The following is a 20,557-nucleotide window of genomic DNA, read 5'->3' on the forward strand; positions in this document are numbered from 1 at the left end:
TTCACTGTATCCGATGTGATAGTGAAGTGGACACGTACAGCACAAAAGCGTACAGGTCGAACTCGTCTGCTGATTGACAGAGACCGCCGACGGCTGAAGATGGTCGTAATGTTTAATAGGCAGACATCTGTCCAGACCATCACACAGGAATCCCAAACTGCATCAGGATCCACTGCAAGTCATGTGACAGTTAGGCAGGAGTGAGAATACTCGGATTTCATGGTGGAGCAGCTGCGCATAAGCCACACATCACGCCGGTAAATACCAAACGAGTCCTCGCTTGGTGTAAGAGGTGTAAACATTGGATGATTGAACAGTGGAAAAACGTTCCGTGGAGTGACGAATCACGGTACACAATGCGGCGATCCAATGGCAGGGTGTAGGTATAGCGAATGCCCGGTGAACGTCATCTGCCAGCGTGTGTAGTGTCAACTGTAAAATTTGGAGGCGGTGGTGTTATGGTGTGGTCGTGTTTTTCATGGAGGGGGCTTGTACTCTTTGTTGTTTTGCGTGGCACTATCACAGCACAGGCCTACATTGATATTTTAAGCACCTTCTTGCTTCCCACTGTTGAAGAGCATTTCTGCGATTGCGAATGCATCTTTGAACACGATCGAGCACCTGTTCATAATGCACGGCCTGTGGTGGAGTGCTTACGCGACAGTAACATCCTTGTAATGGACTGGCTTCCACAGAGTCCTGACCTGAATCCTATAAAACACCTTTGGGATGTTTTAGAACGCCGACTTCGTGCCAGGCCTCACCCACGGACGTCGATACCTCTCCTCAGTGCAGCACTCCGTGAAGCATGGGCTGCCATTCCCCAAGAAACCTTACAGCACTCGATTGAACGTATGCTGCGAGAGTGGAAGCTGTCTTCAAGGCTAAGGTTAATGTTCAGCCCGTGCGTCACTAAATTTGTACGGGGCGCGATTGCTATATCTGGCCAATAATGACTACATTGCTTTTAGTGGTACTGTGGACGCCGCCCGTGTCGACGACACCCGCCGTCCTCCTTGTGGAGGTGACGCCGGCGGATCAGCTAGCGGCCGTGTGACGCGGCCACTGTGCGGTGCGGCCTCCAGCTCCAGCCACCGCTGGAACCGCTGGAAGCGGACACCGACTCGGCCGGCGTGGCCTTGCAGCGGTCCGCGTCGCGCTGGGCGCCGGTCCGCCCAAACGGCGCGGCTGGGATGTGGCCGGGCAGCGTCGCGTTACACGCCTGGGCGTGGCGGGACGGCGGGCCGCGCCCTATAAAAGACGCGGCCGCGCTTCCCGAAGCACTGACTCGCACCGCAGAGCTCCACATCAGCACCCAGCAGCAGACATGAAGGTGCGTACAAGCCGCTCTCACATCTCACCTTTACCTCTCTCTCTCTCTTTCTCTCTCTCTCTCTCTCTGTCTCTGTACATCTACATTCTAGCTGTATGTGACGGGAAGTACCAAGAAGTTCCAGGTAGTAGCTTACTGTAGGTGTCTTCCTATACAAAACACGCAGAAACGTCCAAATGTGTTACTACTCAAGAAACACACTAAATTCATAGTGACCTTCCAAAGGGATTCATTTTATGTCCTCCACTACTCATTGTGCTGATATACGAGGCTCGTTCAATAAGTAATGACCCACTTTTTTTCTCAGAATATGTTTACTGTTAAGAGCCAGAATTTGATGACAATATGCTTCAACATGCCTTGTCCACTTCCTCTTCTTCCACGTAGTCTATGGCCATACGCCAACGTTGTGGAAGAGCACGTATTCCCTGTTGGTAAAAGCTCCAACAATACCACCACTTTCAAAGTAGGTTATAAATCAGATTAATAATGTTGCTCACGCGGCATATGTTCGCTTTATCGGGCAACAAAAAAGTTATTGACTGTGGATGGTATCGTCAGAACGGAAATAATGAAGTCACTGTAAAAAAGTCATTAATTTTGGCACTTATATTGAATGGATTGCTACGTAGATTTCGTCGAGTTGTTATGGCTCATCTTGTTGATTCAAGGGTGATTCCACTTTGACTGCTAGAAGGTCCAGATCTGTATTTTAGCAATATTTGAAGTCCTAACAAATGCGTCTTTTTCAGGAAATTCTTAATAATCAAACAATCCCAGATCAGAACAATGGTATGGTAGAAATAATTTTTGACTTTGTGTTCACGGTCCACATTTTTATTAAACTTCTTGTAAATTCACATATACTTCTTCTTGATTGTCACATCATCAAGAAAACAGTTTTGTATCAATCTTCATGTATTTAATTTCTGCTTTAACCAAACACAAGACTTGACTGTTCTTTTACAAAGCGAAATAACAACTTCACTTCTGCAAAGTGAAATAAAGACTGTTCTGTGCGCATTCGCGCCAAAACGGTTACAAGTAGGTTAAAGATTATGACAGTCTCACAGAATTGAATACACACAAGAACCATATCACTGTAATATATCGATACATCGGGGTACCTATACATTAATAAAACCAAATGTGAATATTGTCACAAAAATATGTTTGTTACTTCGCAGAAAAGTAGTACGATATTACTGGTATCGAGAACTGGTGTTGGAGTGCCGTAATGGTCACGTGAATAAAGAACCATTACAAGGCGAAGCCATGTTTCCACTGCATGACTGACACTTTCATCTTCAAAGTGTTTCCCCCAAAGAGAATATTTAAGCGACGCAAAAAGATGGTACTCCGAGCGTGCCGGGTCTGGACTGTACGGTGGGTGAGCCAATGATTTCCAACCCAGTTTGACAATGTGTTCCCGGGTTCTTGTGTGTGGGCGTGCATTATCGTGTTGGACAAAGATTTATGCTGGATTCTTGTCCGATCGAACACGTCGGAAACTGTTCTTGAGTTTATTCAGAGGTCACGTATGCCGCTGAATTGATGCTTGACCTTCTTCGCATCACATCCACTGGAATGACGCCATCACGCTCATGGAAGATAGTCACCATGACTTTTCCGGCAGCAGAGATTCTCTTCAATTTCTTCTTTTGTGGTGAATGAGGATGATGCCGCTCCATTGACTGCCTTTTTGTTTCCGGCGCAAAGTGATGCACCCAGCTTCCGCCCACCATAACGATCCGTGACAGAAAGGTCTCTCCGTCGGCCTCAAAACGGTCCAACATTTCAGATGAAACAGCCTTTCTTTGTATCTTGTGGTCTGCCGTGAGCATTCGTGGAACCCACCGGGAGCACCTCTCTCAATATCCGAGAGTCTCGATCATTGCAGACGCACTGCCAATCGTGACCGACAACTGTAGAGCCAGTTATCGAGTTCTGATGCGCCGGTCGGCACGAATAATGGCATCCGCACGATTCAGCTTGTCTGGAGCAGTGGCTGTGACAATACGTCCCAAGCGTGGCTGATCGTGGAGCTCTGTTTCTTTACCCATCGCCCAACTGTACTCCTATCAACTGCTGCATCGCCGTACACTGCACACAAACGTTTATGGATGTTCATCACGGTTTCTTTTTCTGTACACAAGAATTCAATAACAGCACGCTGCTTGTAACGTAAGTCGTATATAGACGCCATTTTGACGCTGTACTACGACTCTGCCATCTGCCAGAACGGTTCTAAACTTCACCGGCGCACGGAACAGACATCAAATGTGAAGCACCAACAACGACGTTTGTCTACATATATTAATGGCTTTTTAAAAAAATGTGTGGCATTACTTGTTGAACGACCCTCGTATACAGGACGAAAGACTGATGACGCTGCTTCAGTGGTATTTCTGGACCATGCCGTTATGTATCACACTCAAATAATATGTGCCAGAGATACTTGCTGTATCTTCCAGGCTGTGACCCTCTGACAAATTCTCTTTTAGTTGCAGCCTTTTGTCTTCATGCACAAAAGAAGTAGCAACCGAAAAATGAGTTATTAATTTCTGATACAATGTAACGTTCCTAACTGGAAATGGTGCACAGGGAACGGATGTCCCACAGGTATTCATTCTATTACGTCTATTATTTTTTATCACTCTTCTGATTGATATGTTTTATGTAACATTCTGCCCATCTCATATTAGTAAGTACATCTAAAATCCTCAATGATTCCTTGTATATACTTTATGGACCCATCTAGTACCATGGAAACTATTCTGGTGTCTTATTGTTAGTGGATGACGCAGTTATGTATCACATTCGAGTTATGTCTATCCAATATACAAGAAGTTTCAGGTAGTGACCCACTGACAGCCTTACTTTTAGTTCTCACCTATTGCCTTTATACACAAAATGAGAAGTCGCGTCAAAAGAGCTATTAGTCCATGAATTTCCGTCATCTGAGACTTAATGCAGCACTCTAAACTCGAAAACCTCCTCAGAAAATTGATCTCCCACGGGGATTCACTCTGTTACCTCTACTATTTTTCTTTCATGTATTGCTGTTGGTATCTCCCTTGTGGTAATTTTTTCACCTCAGAATGTCACCTACGAGCAACATTCTCAGTTATTTCTTGTATATATTGTAACCTGCTTCTACAATTATTGCCCTCTATTGCTCCTTCTGACTGCACTGAAACTAATGCCTAAGGTTATTAAGGCTTTCCTGGTCACTTGTTGACAAACTGCCTGTTGGCTTCTGTCTCGCGTTCTTCGGCCGATGTTTATCTGATAATTTTTCTTGCGTTTCGCCAGCACGTGTGGCTAGCATTGTTAAAGCTTCACTCTCACCAGCAATAATGTAGGGAGAAATTTTAACAGTGGCACCAACCTGTGCTTGCAAAATGTCAGAAAAATCATGAAACAAACGTCGGCCGAAGAACCTGAGACAGAATCCAACAGGGAGTTTGTAATCCCTAAGGGTTTAACACATTCCAATAATCTGTTATCTATGATCCTGCTAAATACACCAAAAACATGCAATAGCACTGCTTCAATATTATTGCCGCGTGAGTCATTTGTGCAGAGCTAACAAAAAAATGTTCAAATGTGTGTGAAATCTTATGGGACTTAACTGCTAAGGTCATCAGTCCCTAAGCTTACACACTACTTAACCTAAACTATCCTAAGGACAAACACACACACACCCATGCCCGAGGGAGGACTTGAACGTCCGCCGGGACCAGCCGCACAGTCCATGACTGCAGCGCCCTAGACCGCTCGGCTAATCCCGCGGGCGCAGATGTAGCACCCCACCTAGATGCTCAAGTTTAGAAATTCAAAACTAGACCGTGTTAATAACAAAGTAATACCTTTTTCTTCTGGCGGTAGGCAAAAATAATCCTTAACACGAGTTCATTTGACACATGTGTTGGTATAATATTATATGGATTAATCAAGACATACAGATAGGAAATATTGAGAGACTACTGAGAAAATGAAGATTACCCACGAAATGTTTTCTTACCAACTTATCGAAAGCTGTGTCTTAATTTATCGTGTATCCAAACAATAACATCGGGTTAGGGGATAAGGAATATCAGTCTAATGGCTTAACATCATAGATTAGTTACTTTTGTCAATAATGCGCTCTTACAGATGTATCCACGCGTCTCAGTGCATAACACGAGATCGCGCTTCCTGGTGGAAATTGATGTCAAAACTCTTTACGGGAAGGAGCGACTCTTCTCGTACTTATGGTTTACGTTTCACGCCAGAATGTCAATGTGAAACGTATGAATACACGGCCGGATGGTATATTTTCTACAGAAATTCGACTTAAAACTGACCGAAAGAGAATACAGTTAAAAGTATTATCCACTATCGCTTTTCCCTCACCTTAAAAAAGACGTATGAGAGTATTTGTGAAAGTAATAATCTGTGCTCATCTCAACTTGGCTGTACATTCGCGTATAGTCTTACACCAAATATTCAGTGAGTCCCGAAAAGACAAAATGAGACTGTTGATGTATTTTCATCAAGTTTTGTTTGGTATTAATTAATACCCTCACATTTGAATTTTATCACGGAGGGAAGTGTGGGAGATAAAATTGAAGAAAGATGTTGGTTGCAATACCTATGCAGAGATGAAGAGGCTTGCATAGGTTACACCATCATGGAATGCTCCAGTAATGTATTCTCGGCCTTGGAGACCACAATAATAACAATTAGCTACGGGGATTGTTCAAAAATGGTTCAAATGGCTCTGAGCACTACGGGAGTTAATTTCTGAGGTCATCAGTCCCCTAGAACTTAGAAATACTTAAACCTAACTAACCTAAGGACATCACACACATCCATGCCCGAGGCAGGATTCGAACCTGCGACCGTGGCGGTCGCGCGGTTCCAGACTGTAGCGCCTAGAACCGCTCGGCCGCTCCGGCCGGCACGGGGATTGTGAAAGATAGGTACAGATTTACTAGCCACTGGTAGTTTACAGTTGTGTTTATTGTTACAATTTCAAGACCCACAAAGCTGTGTTATGCCTCGACAAATTTCTTTGGTCTTCCACAGGAAAAGGAAAACAAAAAGAAACTGGCAAATTAACAGTTATGACTAAGGTACACTTGTTGAAAGGACGCTTAAACATCGGTGAGAAACTGAATCATACTATCTGCCAAAAAGAGGGAAGCACCTAGAAGAGGAAGAGGAAACGAAATGAAGCTTGACTTGAGAACGCATGTGATTCTTTTCAGTGGTTACAAATCGTGTGAAATTTACAAAGAGGTACGCAGTATGAGTCCACTGATCTGCGTAACGTTGCATTCCCTTCGACCTGGATGCACGCAGCGATTCAGGTTTTAAGGGTTTTCTGTGTTGGGGAATGTTGGTCCACAGCTGTTGTAACTGGTCCTTGATATCCTGCATACTACAACGGGGACAGAGTGGACGTTCGAACAGGTGCCACGCAAACTCTATGGAGGGATGGGTAGCAGATCTGGGGGTATTTCTGGCCACGGGAGTACCTCGACATCACGCAGACAGTTCATGGATACACGTGCCGTGTGAGGTCAAGCATTATCCTGTTGAAAAATGTTACTACTATGCTGTCACAAGAGACATCTACATTCAGAGTTACCTCAGTCACTAGGAGCCATGACCGTAAGTTCTACCGCGCGAGGTGACGCAGTGGTTAGCACACTCGCATTCGGGAGGACGACGGTTCAAACCCGCGTCTGCCCATCCTCATTTAGGTTTTCCGTGATTTCCCTAAATCACTTCTGGCAAATGGTTGGATGGTTCCTTTCAAAGGGCACAGCCGACTTCCTTTCCCATCCTTACCTAATCCGATGGGACTAACGACCTCGCTGTTTGGTCCCCTCCCACAAATCCACCAACCAACCAATCTTAAGCTATAACAGGCGGCTCCCCAGGCCATGACACCGGAAATAACACCGCTGTGCCTCTACAAAAGATTGTAACAATGGCAGCTCTCCCCAGGTCGCCACCATATTCGCCCGACGATCGTCATCTGGGCAATGCAGAAGCTCGATTCATCGCTCCACGCAATGCGACGCCGTTCGTCAGAGTCCAGGCTTCGCGTTCACGGCACCACTCCAAACGCAGTCGATTGTGTTGTGGTGTTAATGGTAGTCTACACATTCGTCAATATTTGTCTAGTCCAGTTGCTGCTAGTTTCCGACATATAATGTGGGATAACACAGTGCTGCAAGGAGTCCATTACCTGTCCTCGAGGGCTGCTGCAGATGTGAAGGGGTCACGATGTGCACGGTGCACAGTACGGCGATCGTCCATTGTGCTGGTCAGGCGTGGCCGAACGGAACCCCGACGACGAGTCTGCCTGAACTCTCGTTCCCATGCAGTCCACCAATGCGGCACTGTCACATCCAAATGGTCCACAAATCTGTATATGCCACTATTCGACCAGCCGATCACATAGCTACTGACACTGAGACCCCTTTCAAGTTCTGTGAAGTGCTGTCTCGCACGAGAAACAAGCATCTCCGGGTCCTTCACGTTGATCGTGCAACATCTGACGTTCTTGACGCCCTGTACCCTGATAAACCAAAGCCTTATTCCCATGGCCCACCGTCAGATTGGATGTCGTCTGATGACGTTGCGGGAAAGTAACGAGGTAAGGAAAGTATATAAGCGGAGCAGAAGCGAATGGGGCAGACATTCTCGCGACGATACGGGCCGAAAATGGAGCAATGTGTCTTCGACACAGGCCAGATCATGATTACCCAGAGCCCATGAACGAGTATCTCGAAAGCGGGGTAGCTGGCCGAGTGTTCACGTGCTACTGTCGTGAACAGCTGTGGAAACTGATACCACAGTGAAACTACTGCTAGGCGCTAAACGGTTGGCCGTCCACACAGAACATGGACTTCGGAGAATTGCCTGCCCTGTAACGTAGGATAGACGGCGATCTATGGCATATCTCGCAAAAAAGCACAATGCTGGTGCAGACAAAAGTGTTCCGGAGCACACCATTCAGCGCACCGAGCTGAACATTGGACTCCGCAGCAGGCGACCCCTACGTCTTCCCATGTTGACACAACGACATCATAAATTACAATTGCAGTGGGCACGGGATCAGTGGGATTGGATCGCGGATTAATGGACACTTGTTACACCAGGACGATGGTCATCTCCATAACGTGCACCGCGCTGTGGACGCAGACTGATCGGAACAGTTTGATGCTATGACAGACATTCCCCTGCTCCTGGATGGGCCCTTTCGTAGTAATCGAAGACACGTTGACGGCTGCGGACCACCTGCACCCCTTCATCCTTGATGTCTTCCACGACAGCGACGTCGTCTTTCAACAGGATAATTGTCCGTGTCTCAAAGCTGGAATTGTGCTACAGTGGTTTGGGGAACACGACAGTGAACTCACGTTGATGTCTTTGTCACCAGAATTGCCGGATGTGTATCCTATCGAACCCATCTGGGTCGCTATAAGGTGCCATCACCATGTAGACAGATCATCGGGCCGTTATTTACGGGAATTACATGACCTCCACTCGGACATCCTCTCCCGCATACCTCCCAACAAACTGTAGAACAGATGATACGCAGAATCGGTGATGTATTGCGCTCCAAAGATGTCCCAACAAGCTATTTAGAAGGTGGTCACAATGTTTCGGCTCGTCAGTGTATATGTTCTACGAGGTGTGGTGACAACACAAAATACGAACAACACTGCGCTGTGGTGGCCGTTTGCCTGTCCCAAGGAATTGCAGCTATAATCATTTTTATACTCGCCGATGGTGTGTACATATGCAAAGTTACATGTCTTCTGGGTGCTTCACTTTCTTCATCTGGCTATGTATTCTTTGGGTGAGGCTAGATGGCAGCAAAAGTAAGAAATTACGAATCTGAAATGTTCGATGTGTTGCCTCAGTGATTCCAAAGATTTTTCCAAATCAAATGTTCAAATGTGTGTGAATTCCTGAGAGACCAAACCGCTTAGGTCATCGGTCCCTAGTCTTACACATTACTTAAACTAACTTATGTTAAGAACAACACAAACACCCATGCCCGACGGAGGACTCAAACCTCCGGTGGGAGTGGCCGCGCAGTCCGTGACATGACGCCTAAAACCGCACGGCTTCTCCGCGCGGCGGATTTTTTCAAACATTTGTCGTTTTTTCACCACTGTCAGTGTGTTGTTAATGTGAGAAATACACAGCAGTACCTTCTTTGAGAGCCTACGTCAAACTACAGGTCCACGTGGGACAGAGTGTTTAAGTTTAAAAGGTCAGAGTCGGGCAAGGCGGCACCGCATCCAATAGGACAACGCAGGGTGAAGCACCTTGGTGTTGAAACCAGCTTTCAGGATGGTGACAGACTCGTTTACTTTGCTTACTTGCTTTCACGACGCGTTTCTAATAGTAGTGGATCTCGTTGAGCGGTAATTTACGGTAAGGGGTTGAGTAAAATCTGTGTATTACAAGTAATGGTGTGTTGATCAGGAATTTGATCAGAACTGAGTTAGATTTCTCCACCAGTTTAGGCAAATGTATTGAATTTTTCTGGTCCTTGTAGACAAAAATAAATAACGATAATGTTACAAAATAAATACATTCGAAAACCGAATAACATCTTAGTCGATTCGCCCGCGGTGCATTCGAAACTGTCGCGGAGAAGTGGAGAACGCCGTTAGCGGCCGTGAGCCGTGTGGAAACGATGCGCCGCGGTTCGCCTCCGATGAAAATGAGAGTGCGTGACGCAACCGCCGGCGTCCCACCTTGACTTAACACAGACACAGCGAGGTCGCGGCCGAGAGCCGCAGATCTACGTCGCCAGCAGGCGTCTCCTCGCAGCCGGCCATCTCATCCTCTGTCCCGAAGTCTCTTTCCGAAGCACCGTCCTCACCTTGCAGATCTCTAATATCACTACGTAGGCACAGAGTTTGACGTCAGCAAGAAGACCGTGTTCTCATCCACAAAATAAGGAAACCTCTTTTCGAATTAAGTGTTCAGAAACACTTAGTTTCACAAAATTCTTTGTCAAAGGCTTTCTTTCCGTTCACTTGTGATGATCTTCTCTACGTATAGTACAAGTCCGGAAACACCCTCATAAAAAAAATGGCTCTGAGCACTATGGGACTCAACTTCTGAGGTCATTAGGCCCCTAGAACGTAGAACTAGTTAAACCTAACTAACCTAAGGACATAACACACATCCATGCCCGAGGCAGGATTCGAACCTGCGACCGTAACGGTCTCGCGGTTCCAGACTGCAGCGCCTAGAACCGCACGGCCACTTCGGCCGGCAAACACCCTCATAAAATCCAAACGGAGTCGCAAAAACAAAGCGCCTATACAAGAAAAAGATTAGAGGGGTAAACTTGGCGGCCATCTTGAAAGCCGCCATCTTGGATTCAAGTCGATGATTTTGAATGGGAACGTGGTCATGCGACATATCAAACACATGGAGAATTTCACTAGAAAAGCGATGGCGTTGTTATTTTGGACATAGCTTTATTCAGTCTCGAGTCATAACCAACTTTGTGTGGCAGAAGTGATACCCTCGGCAGCGAGAGTGTTACGTACCGAAAAGGCGTTAAACCGACGTTACATACTCCAGAGGGAACACCAACAGTCACAGGAACGCTCCGATATGCTGTCCATTAAGTCGGAGGGTTAATACTATCCTCCGAATCCAGTCCTGATGAACTTTAACCAACAGGTCCGGCCAAATTTGACCGCACGCATGAGCAATCAGCTGCTTAAGATGAACCAGACCCCGTATAAACCAGTGCTTTGACGCGACCCCACCGGATCCGGCATAATAGAGTGCTTCGACGCGACCCCACAGGAAAAAACCAAAGGAGTTGAATCTGGAGAACGTGGTGGCAACTCCACTGCACCGCTACGACAGTGCACTTCTGGGGGAACTGCACAGCTAGGTACGCCACACACTGCGCCGCGAATGCGGTAGCAACATATGGAATAGATTTACCGATATGCGAGTGTCTCAAAGACTTCTTAAGTTACAGAACACAATATGTTGTCCTTGACTGTGAATGTTCATCAGAGACAAGGTTATTGTTAGGAGAGGACCGGGGAAGTGTGATAGGGCCGATATTATTCTTTATACATACACTCCTGGAAATGGAAAAAAGAACACATTGACACCGGTGTGTCAGACCCACCATACTTGCTCCGGATACTGCGAGAGGGCTGTACAAGCAATGATCACACGCACGGCACAGCGGACACACCAGGAACCGCGGTGTTGGCCGTCGAATGGCGCTAGCTGCGCAGCATTTGTGCACCGCCGCCGTCAGTGTCAGCCAGTTTGCCGTGGCATACGGAGCTCCATCGCAGTAGCATGCCGCGACAGCGTGGACGTGAACCGTATGTGCAGTTGACGGACTTTGAGCGAGGGCGTATAGTGGGCATGCGGGAGGCCGGGTGGACGTACCGCCGAATTGCTCAACACGTGGGGCGTGAGGTCTCCACAGTACATCGATGTTGTCGCCAGTGGTCGGCGGAAGGTGCACGTGCCCGTCGACCTGGGACCGGACCGCAGCGACGCACGGATGCACGCCAAGACCGTAGGATCCTACGCTGTGCCGTAGGGGACCGCACCGCCACTTCCCAGCAAATTAGGGACACTGTTGCTCCTGGGGTATCGGCGAGGACCATTCGCAACCGTCTCCATGAAGCTGGGCTACGGTCCCGCACACCGTTAGGCCGTCTTCCGCTCACGCCCCAACATCGTGCAGCCCGCCTCCAGTGGTGTCGCGACAGGCGTGAATGGAGGGACGAATGGAGACGTGTCGTCTTCAGCGATGAGAGTCGCTTCTGCCTTGGTGCCAATGATGGTCGTATGCGTGTTTGGCGCCGTGCAGGTGAACGCCACAATCAGGACTGCATACGACCGAGGCACACAGGGCCAACACCCGGCATCATGGTGTGGGGAGCGATCTCCTACACTGGCCGTACACCACTGGTGATCGTCGAGGGGACACTGAATAGTGCACGGTACATCCAAACCGTCATCGAACCCATCGTTCTACCATTCCTAGACCGGCAAGGGAACTTGCTGTTGCAACAGGACAATGCACGTCCGCATGTATCCCGTGCCACCCAACGTGCTCTAGAAGGTGTAAGTCAACTACCCTGGCCAGCAAGATCTCCGGATCTGTCCCCCATTGAGCATGTTTGCGACTGGATGAAGCATCGTCTCACGCGGTCTGCACGTCCAGCACGAACGCTGGTCCAACTGAGGCGCCAGGTGGAAATGGCATGGCAAGCCGTTCCACAGGACTACATCCAGCATCTCTACGATCGTCTCCATGGGAGAATAGCAGCCTGCATTGCTGCGAAAGGTGGATATACACTGTACTAGTGCCGACATTGTGCATGCTCTGTTGCCTGTGTCTATGTGCCTGTGGTTCTGTCAGTGTGATCATGTGATGTATCTGACCCCAGGAATGTGTCAATAAAGTTTCCCCTTCCTGGGACAATGAATTCACGGTGTTCTTATTTCAATTTCCAGGAGTGTATAAATGATTTGGCGGCCAGGGTGGGCAGCAATCTGCTGTTGTTTGCTGATGATGCTGTCGTGTACGGGAACGTGTCGAAGTTGAGTGACTGTAGGAGGATACCAGATGAGTTTGACGAAATGTCTATTTGGCATGGCCGGCCGCGGTGGCCGAGCGGATCTAGGCGCTTCAGTCTGGAACCGCGCGACCGCTACGGTCGCAGGTTGGAATCCTGCCTCGGGCATGGATGTGTGTCATGTCCTTAGGTTAGTTAGGTTTGAGTAGTTCTAAGTCTAGGCGACTGATGACTTCAGATGTTAAGACCCATAGTGCTTAGAGCCATTTTTTTTCTATTTGGCATGATGAATGGCAGGTAGCTCTAAATGCAGAAAAATGTAAATTAATGCTGATGAGTACGAAAAACAAACCTGTAAAGTTCAGATACGGCATTTGTATTATCCTGCTTGACACAGTCACCTCGTTTAAGTTACTGGGCATAACGTCGCAAAGAGATATGAAGTGGACCGAGCATGCGAGGATGGTAGTGGAGAAGGCGAATGGTCGACTTCGGTTTATTGGGAGATTTCTAGAAAAGATGGTTCACCTATAAAGGAGACCGCATATAGGAGGCTGGTGCGACCTATTCTTGAGTACTGCTCGAGTGTTTGGGATCCGTACCAGCTCGGATTGAAAGAAGACAACGAAACATTTCAGAGGCGGGCTGCTAGGTTTTTCACTGGTAGATTCGAATAGCAGGGATTCACGGATGCTTCGGAAACTCAAATGGGAATACCGTTGAGAGAATTTAGAGAACCGGCTTTTGAAGCGACTGCAGACGATTCTGCCGCCTCCAACATACATCGCACGTATGGACTACGAAGATAAGATACGAGATTAAGGGTTCATACGGAGGCATAGAGATTGTCGTTTTCCCTCGTTCTATTTCCGTGTGGAACAGGAAAGGAAATGACATTTAGTGTTATGGGGTGCCCTCCGCCATGCGCCATAAGGTGGACTGAGGAGTATCGATGTACACTAATGACCATTAAAATTGCCACACCAAGAAGAAATGCAGATGATAAACGGGTATTATTGGACAAATATATTATACTAGAACTGACATGTGATTACATTTTCACGCGATTTGGGTGCATAGATCCTGAGAAATCAGTACCCAGAACAACCACGTCTGGCCGTAATAACGGCCTTGATACGCCTGGACATTGAGTCAAACAGAGTTTGGATGGCGTGTACAGGTACAGCTGCCCATACAGCTTCAACACGATACCACAGTTCATCAAGAGTAGTGACTGGCGTATTGTGACGAGCCAGTTGCTCGGCCACCATTGACCAGACGTTTTCAATTGGTGAGAGATCTGGAGAATGTGCTGGCCAGGGCAGCAGTCGAACGTTTTCTGTATCCAGAAAGGCCCGTACAGGACCTGCAACATGCGGTCGTGCGTTATCCTGCTAAAATGTAGGGTTTCCCATGAATCGAATGAAGGGTATAGAGCCACGGGTCGTAACACATCTGAAATGTAACGTCCACTGTTCAAAGTGCCGTCAATGCGAACAAGAGGTGACCGAGAAGTGTAACCAATGGCACCCCCCCCCCCCCCAATCCCCTTCCATCACGCCGGGTGATACGCCAGTATGGCGATGACGAATACACGCACGCTTCCAATGTGCGTTCACCGCGATGTCGCCAAACACGGATTCGACCATCATGATGCTGTAAACACAACCTGGATTCATCCGAAAAAATGACGTTTTGCCATTCGTGCACGCAGGTTCGTCGTTGAGTACACCATCGCAGGCGCTCCTGTCTGTGACGGAGCGTCAAGGGTAACCGCAGCCAATATCTCCGAGCTGATAGTCTATGCTGCTGCAAACGTTGTCGAACTGTTCGTGCAGATGGTTGTTGTCTTGCAAACGTCTCCATCTGTTGACTCAGGGATCGAGACGTGGCTGCACGATCCGTTACAGCCATGCGGATAAGATGCCTGTCATTTCGACTGCTAGTGATACGAAGCCGTTGGGATCCAGCACGGCGTTCCGTATTACCCTCCTGACCCCACCGACTCCGTATTCTGCTAACAGTCATTGGATCTCGACCAACGCGAGCAGCAATGTCGCGATACGATAAACCGCAATCGCGATAGGCTACAATCCGACCTTTATCAAAGTCGGAAACGTGTTGGTACGCATTTCTCCTCCTTACACGAGGCATGACAACAACGTTGCACCAGGCAACGCCGGTCAACTGCTGTTTAAATAAGAGAAATCGGTTGGAAACTTTCCTCATGTTAGCACGTTGTAGGTGTCGTCACCGACGCCAACCTTATGTGAATGCTCTGAAAAGCTGATCATTTGCATATCACAGCATCTTCTTCCTGTCGGTTGATTTTCGCGTCTGTAGCACGTCATCTTCGTGGTGTAGCAATTTTAATGGCCAGTAGTGTAGATGTAGATGTAGGCGTTCATCAAATAACGAATATTAAAGTCTCACTCCATTCTGTTGTATTGTCCATAACCAACAACAACGTCAAACGTGTAAATTTCCGATTTTTCAATCGAATTCACATATCGTATACGTCAAAATACGTCGTACCTATTGCTGGTGACGTGGAGGTTTGAGTTAGCGTGCGAGGGACGCTCCGATGGCTTAGCTGGAAAGAGCACTGCCTGTTTAGTATACTGTATTAACCTGTCAGGAAGTTTGCTTTCAGAGTACACTGCGCTGTAGTATGAAAGACAGGTTCTGGCGTACTCTCCCGCAGCTTATAGGCGTATGTAAACAAAGCAGACGGCGCAGTACCCCAGCTGCTGCCGTGGTCGTTAGCGGGTCACGCCTCCGCCATTGTTCACCCCACGTGGCGACCAGAAAATGGGGAATGCCGCTAGTGGAGGCGCCCACCGGAACGGCGGCCCACGGCGTGCTGGGCGTGGCCGCAGCCGGATGTCTCGGCCTGGGCCAACGGTCCCATCCTGTACTGCTCTGCACCTCTGCAGCTCCCGCGCCCGCCGAGCAAGGTCATCCACTCACGGCACAGCACGCTCCGCGTAACTTACTCCACGACCTCAGGACTGCCTAATGAAGCCACACTCCTCCATGTAACCTGTTACCGCAGAAGCGTCACATCTGCTTCTACATCTACACACATTTTCTGCAACATACTGTATGGTGCACAGCAGAGCGTACGTTGCGACGCATTTGCTTCCCTGTTCCATCCCAAAATCAGAGCGGGTGAAAAACGACTGACTAAATACCTCCGTACGAGTCCTAATCTCCCTTATATTCGTGATCCTCATGTCAAATACTCGTTGGCGGCAGTAGAATCGTTCTGCAGTCATCCTCAAATTTTGGTTCTCTTTATAAACGTGTTGTCATTAAACTGCGTGCTCGTGGAATATCGTCTCAATTATGCTACTGGGACCGAGCGAGGTGGCGCTGTGGTTAGCACACTGGACTCGCATTCGGGAGGACGACGGTTCAATCCCGTCTCCAGCCATCCTGATTTAGGTTTTCCGTGATTTCCCTAAATCGTTTCAGGTAAATGCCGGGATGGTTCCTTTGAAAGGGCACGGCCGATTTCCTTCCCCATCCTTCCCTAACCCGAGCTTGCTCTCCGTCTCTAATGACCTCGTTGTCGACGAGACGTTAAAACAACACTAACCTAACCTAACCTATGCTACTGGATTCGTGATTTCCTATCAGAGAGGTCACAGTTCGTAGTAACTGACGGTAAGTCATCTAGTAAAACAGAAGTGAATTCTGGTGTTTCCCAGGGTATTGTTATAGGTCCTCTGTTGCTTCTTATCTATATAAATGATTTAAGAGACATTCTATACAGCCTTTTTAGCTTGTTTGCAGATGATGCTGTCGTTTATCGGCTAGTAAAGTCATCTGAAGATCTAAACGAATTGCAAAACGATTTAGATAAGATATCTGCATGGTGCGAAAATAGGCATTTGATCCTAGATAATGACAAGTGTGTGGTCATCCACATGACTCTACAAGGAATCCGTTAAACGTTTGTTACACGATGAAGGGAACAAATCCAAAGGCCGTAAATTCAACTAAATACCCAAGAATTACAAATACGAACACTTTAAATTGGAAAGAATACACAGAAAATGTTGTAGGAAAGGCGAACCAAAAACTGCCTTGAACTGGCAGAACACTTAGAAGATGCAACAGATCTATTTGTCCGTCCTCTTTTGGTGTACTGATATGGGATACTTACCAGATAGGATTAGTGGAATACATCGAGAAAGTTCAAAAGAGTGCAGCACGTTTTTTATTACCGAGAAATAAGGGAGAGAATGTCACTGGCATGATACAGGATTTGGGGTGGAAATGACTAAAACAAAGGCGTTTCTCATTGGGGCGGGATCTTCTCATGAAATTTCAATCACCAAGTTTCTCATACGAACGCGAAAGTATTTTGTCGACGCCGACCTACGTAGGGAGAAAAGATCATATATATACTAAGATGGCATCTGTACTTTCGGACATATCCGAAAGAACAGATACCATCGGTGACCATGCAGCTCGTTAGAATGAAATTACAATGAAATGAACACCCTTAGCAGCTTACAGGCGTTGACATACGTCAACGGGGACAGATGAAAATTTGTGCCCCGACCGAGACTCGAACCCGGGATCTACTGCTTACATGGCAGACGCTCTATCCATCTTTTTTTTCCATTTTGTTCGTTTTCGATCGTTGCATCTGCTCGGAGCGGACGTCGCAAGACAACCGTTTCAGTTCGTCGTTGATCCATTAACTCAGTTTTTTTTATTATTATTCTTACGGAGGGCAAATGACCCTCTGACCGAACACGCTGTTACCGTGCTGGCATCCATCTGAGCCACCGAGGACACAGACGATAACGCGACTGCAGGAATTTATATCTGGCAAGCCTGCCCCGAAACCCACATTCTCAACGTGTTGTCCCGCACTACATTCGTAGTGCCCCCGCCCATTATACTCATTACTCGTAGCGCGTTGCCGATTCCCGTAAGAGTTCGGGCACTGTTTGTGCATTCGCACAGAAGAAGAAGATGGTCAAGTGGCCGGTGAGCCTGAACTATATCTTTAGTAAGATGGTATCTGTTCTTTCGGACATGTCGTCCCCGACTGGTGTGCTGGCACTTGATTATACGTCGTAACACCTGGAATACTCCCGTAATCTATCTCACTGTCTGGCCTGTGTGTTGTCGTTCGCGCACCCACACACTTGTCATTAAATGGAACAACAAGTTTACTGTTACCAGTCACTGTTTATTTATCTCCACGACGCGTTTCAAATGTTTAAACCTCCATCATCAGGTGGATTTACATTTGTTAATATGACATTCGTGTGTGTGTGTGTGTGTGTGTGTGTGTGTGTGTGTGTGTGTTGTGCTACGATTTTTTGGAGGAACTTGTGGCACTGTCTCCAGTGGTCACAGGTTTCTTTCAGAGTAGTAACATATCACATGTGTACTGTCATATTTTGTAAACAAAATAAAATGTTCGCATTTAAAGCTCACACTTGTCACTAGGCGCTCCTCAATTGTGTAACAGTGACCGCTCACATCTGCAGTGACTACAGATTGAAACTCGACTGCGACTGCGAAAACGTTTAAATGTGAATTCCTGCAAAAGATACCAACAACTGATAAGAAGTAACATAGCTACCAACTTGCTTAGTGACAATGCTAAACAGGGGTTGGAGGGGTACGGGGACTCGCCCCTGCCGCGCGGTATTAGCCGTGCGGTCTAAGGGGCTGCAGTCATGGGCTGTGCGGCTTATCCCGTCGGAGGTTAGAGTCCTCCCTCGGGCATGGGTGTGTGTGTTTGTCCTTAGGATAATTTAGGTGAAGTAGTGTGTAAGCTTAGGGACTGATGACCTTAGCAGTTAAGTCCCGTAAGATGTCACACACATTTCTGACTCGCCCCTCACCCCGTGCACCCACTGTGCGTGTTGACGCCGCCCCCCTCTGCCGGCAGGTGGCTCTCGTGCTGTCGTGCGCGCTGGCGGTGTGCAGCGCCGGGCTGCTGGCGGGCCCCGCGGCGCTGGTGCGCACGCCCAGCCTCGACTCGGCGGTCATCCAGTCCGACCGGCTGGGCGGCAACTTCGCGTACAGCGCGGTCGAGGGCCACGCGTACGCCGCCGTCAGCCCCGTGGTGCAGAACGTGGTGCGGCCCGTGGCCGTGTCCTACACGGCGCACCAGGTGCCCGTCGGCCACGCCGTGCTGCCCGCCGTCGCGCCCGCCCACCTCTCCTTCGTGCACTCCCCCGCCGTCATCCCCGGCTCCGGACTCATCTTCGCCGGCGCCCCCGTCGCCGCCGCTCCCGCCAGTGACTCCGCCTCCGCGTCCGCCCCCGCACCGGCGGCTCCCGCCCCCAGCAGCGATGCCGCCGTCTCGTCTGACGACACCGTCTCCGTCGAAGCAGCCTGAGCAGACTGATGGTTCCTAGACTTCTTCCTTCCTGTCCTACCTTTCGTCTTTCCTAGAGACTCTGCACTGATGTCACTTCTTTTTAATAAATATCTTTTCTACAATGTGGTATGTTTTGTTTCTTGTACCAGTACGACCAGCTCTAGTTACATTGCAGTGTTTCTCATGTTTTTCCTTTCTGTTTTTTGATAATTTGGCAGATTTTAATTTTTATTATTTTCCCTGAAGCTTCTCTCGCATATCTGTATGCTACACATATTACAAATGTCCTTCTCCCTCCCATTGTCCATCTATTTCTCCCGCTTCTCTATTCCCTCTCCCCGTCAATCTGCTCCACTCCTATCGCTCTGTCCATCACATCCCCCCTCTTTCTCTGTCCATCCCCCACTCCCCCCCACTCTGTCTTTCTCTCTCTGTTCTTCACCTCTTGCTTCCCCTCTCTAGCTCCATTAACACCTCGCTCCTTCTACCTATCCACCTCCTAAACCCAACCTCTCCCTGTTCATCGCCCCCTCCCCTTTCTCCCTAACCATCACCACCTCCGCCTCTGTCAGTCCTTGTCATCCTTGACCCTCCCTCTGTCCATTCCCTCACCCCCTCTCTCTGCCGATGACCCTATCTCTCCTATTCACCTCTTCCTAACTCCACTATCCATTCAATCTTTCTCCATCCATCTCATACTTCCCCCAGCTGCGTCCATCCATCCACATGTGTAGCATCAGCAAAACAGGGGTATTTAGCACAGTGATACTACTCCCACAACATGCCTGTCATGCATGGCAGCCTAAAAGTCAAGGGATTGAAAACAATTTTTATGGAACTGACATACTGGCTGATCCACAAAGCAGGCCGGTGCAGAGCAGCCCATCATACTCAAGTTTGATGTTTGCGTATAAAACTTGTTTTGGAGGAGATGCTGGATATACATACACAATGTAGAAGAGTGCTTAACTTTGAGGCCAGATGCCGTACCTGGCACCGTAGTCGTCAGGTTGCTAAATCTCAGTGTAGGTAAAGTCTGAGCATTCATTTCCTTGCCTGTTGCTGCCATGAACGTTTGTGATTAGCTGGTGGTGGTGGTTAGTGTTTAACGTCCCGTCGACAACGAGGTCATTAGAGACGGAGCGCAAGCTCGGGTTAGGGAAGGATTGGGAAGGAAATCGGCCGTGCCCTTTCAAAGGAACCATCCCGGCATTTGCCCGAAACGATTTAGGGAAACCACGGAAAACCTAAATCAGGATGGCCGGAGAC

The 20,557-nt window shown here is 48.1% G+C and overlaps 1 protein-coding gene across 1 annotated transcript; it reads left to right on the forward strand.

Moving 5' to 3' along the window:
* The first annotated feature begins 1,158 nt into the window (after window positions 1-1,158).
* LOC126262277 (translation initiation factor IF-2-like) lies at window positions 1,159-19,410 on the forward strand. The gene is made up of 2 exons (XM_049958790.1): window positions 1,159-1,333; window positions 18,854-19,410. The coding sequence occupies exons 1-2, from the start codon at window positions 1,328-1,330 to the stop codon at window positions 19,304-19,306; spliced, it is 459 nt and encodes a 152-aa protein (XP_049814747.1). The 5' UTR covers window positions 1,159-1,327; the 3' UTR covers window positions 19,307-19,410.
* The last annotated feature ends 1,147 nt before the right edge of the window (window positions 19,411-20,557 follow it).

Source organism: Schistocerca nitens, chromosome 6, assembly GCF_023898315.1.
Source record: "Schistocerca nitens isolate TAMUIC-IGC-003100 chromosome 6, iqSchNite1.1, whole genome shotgun sequence".
Lineage (NCBI taxonomy): Eukaryota > Metazoa > Arthropoda > Insecta > Orthoptera > Acrididae > Schistocerca > Schistocerca nitens.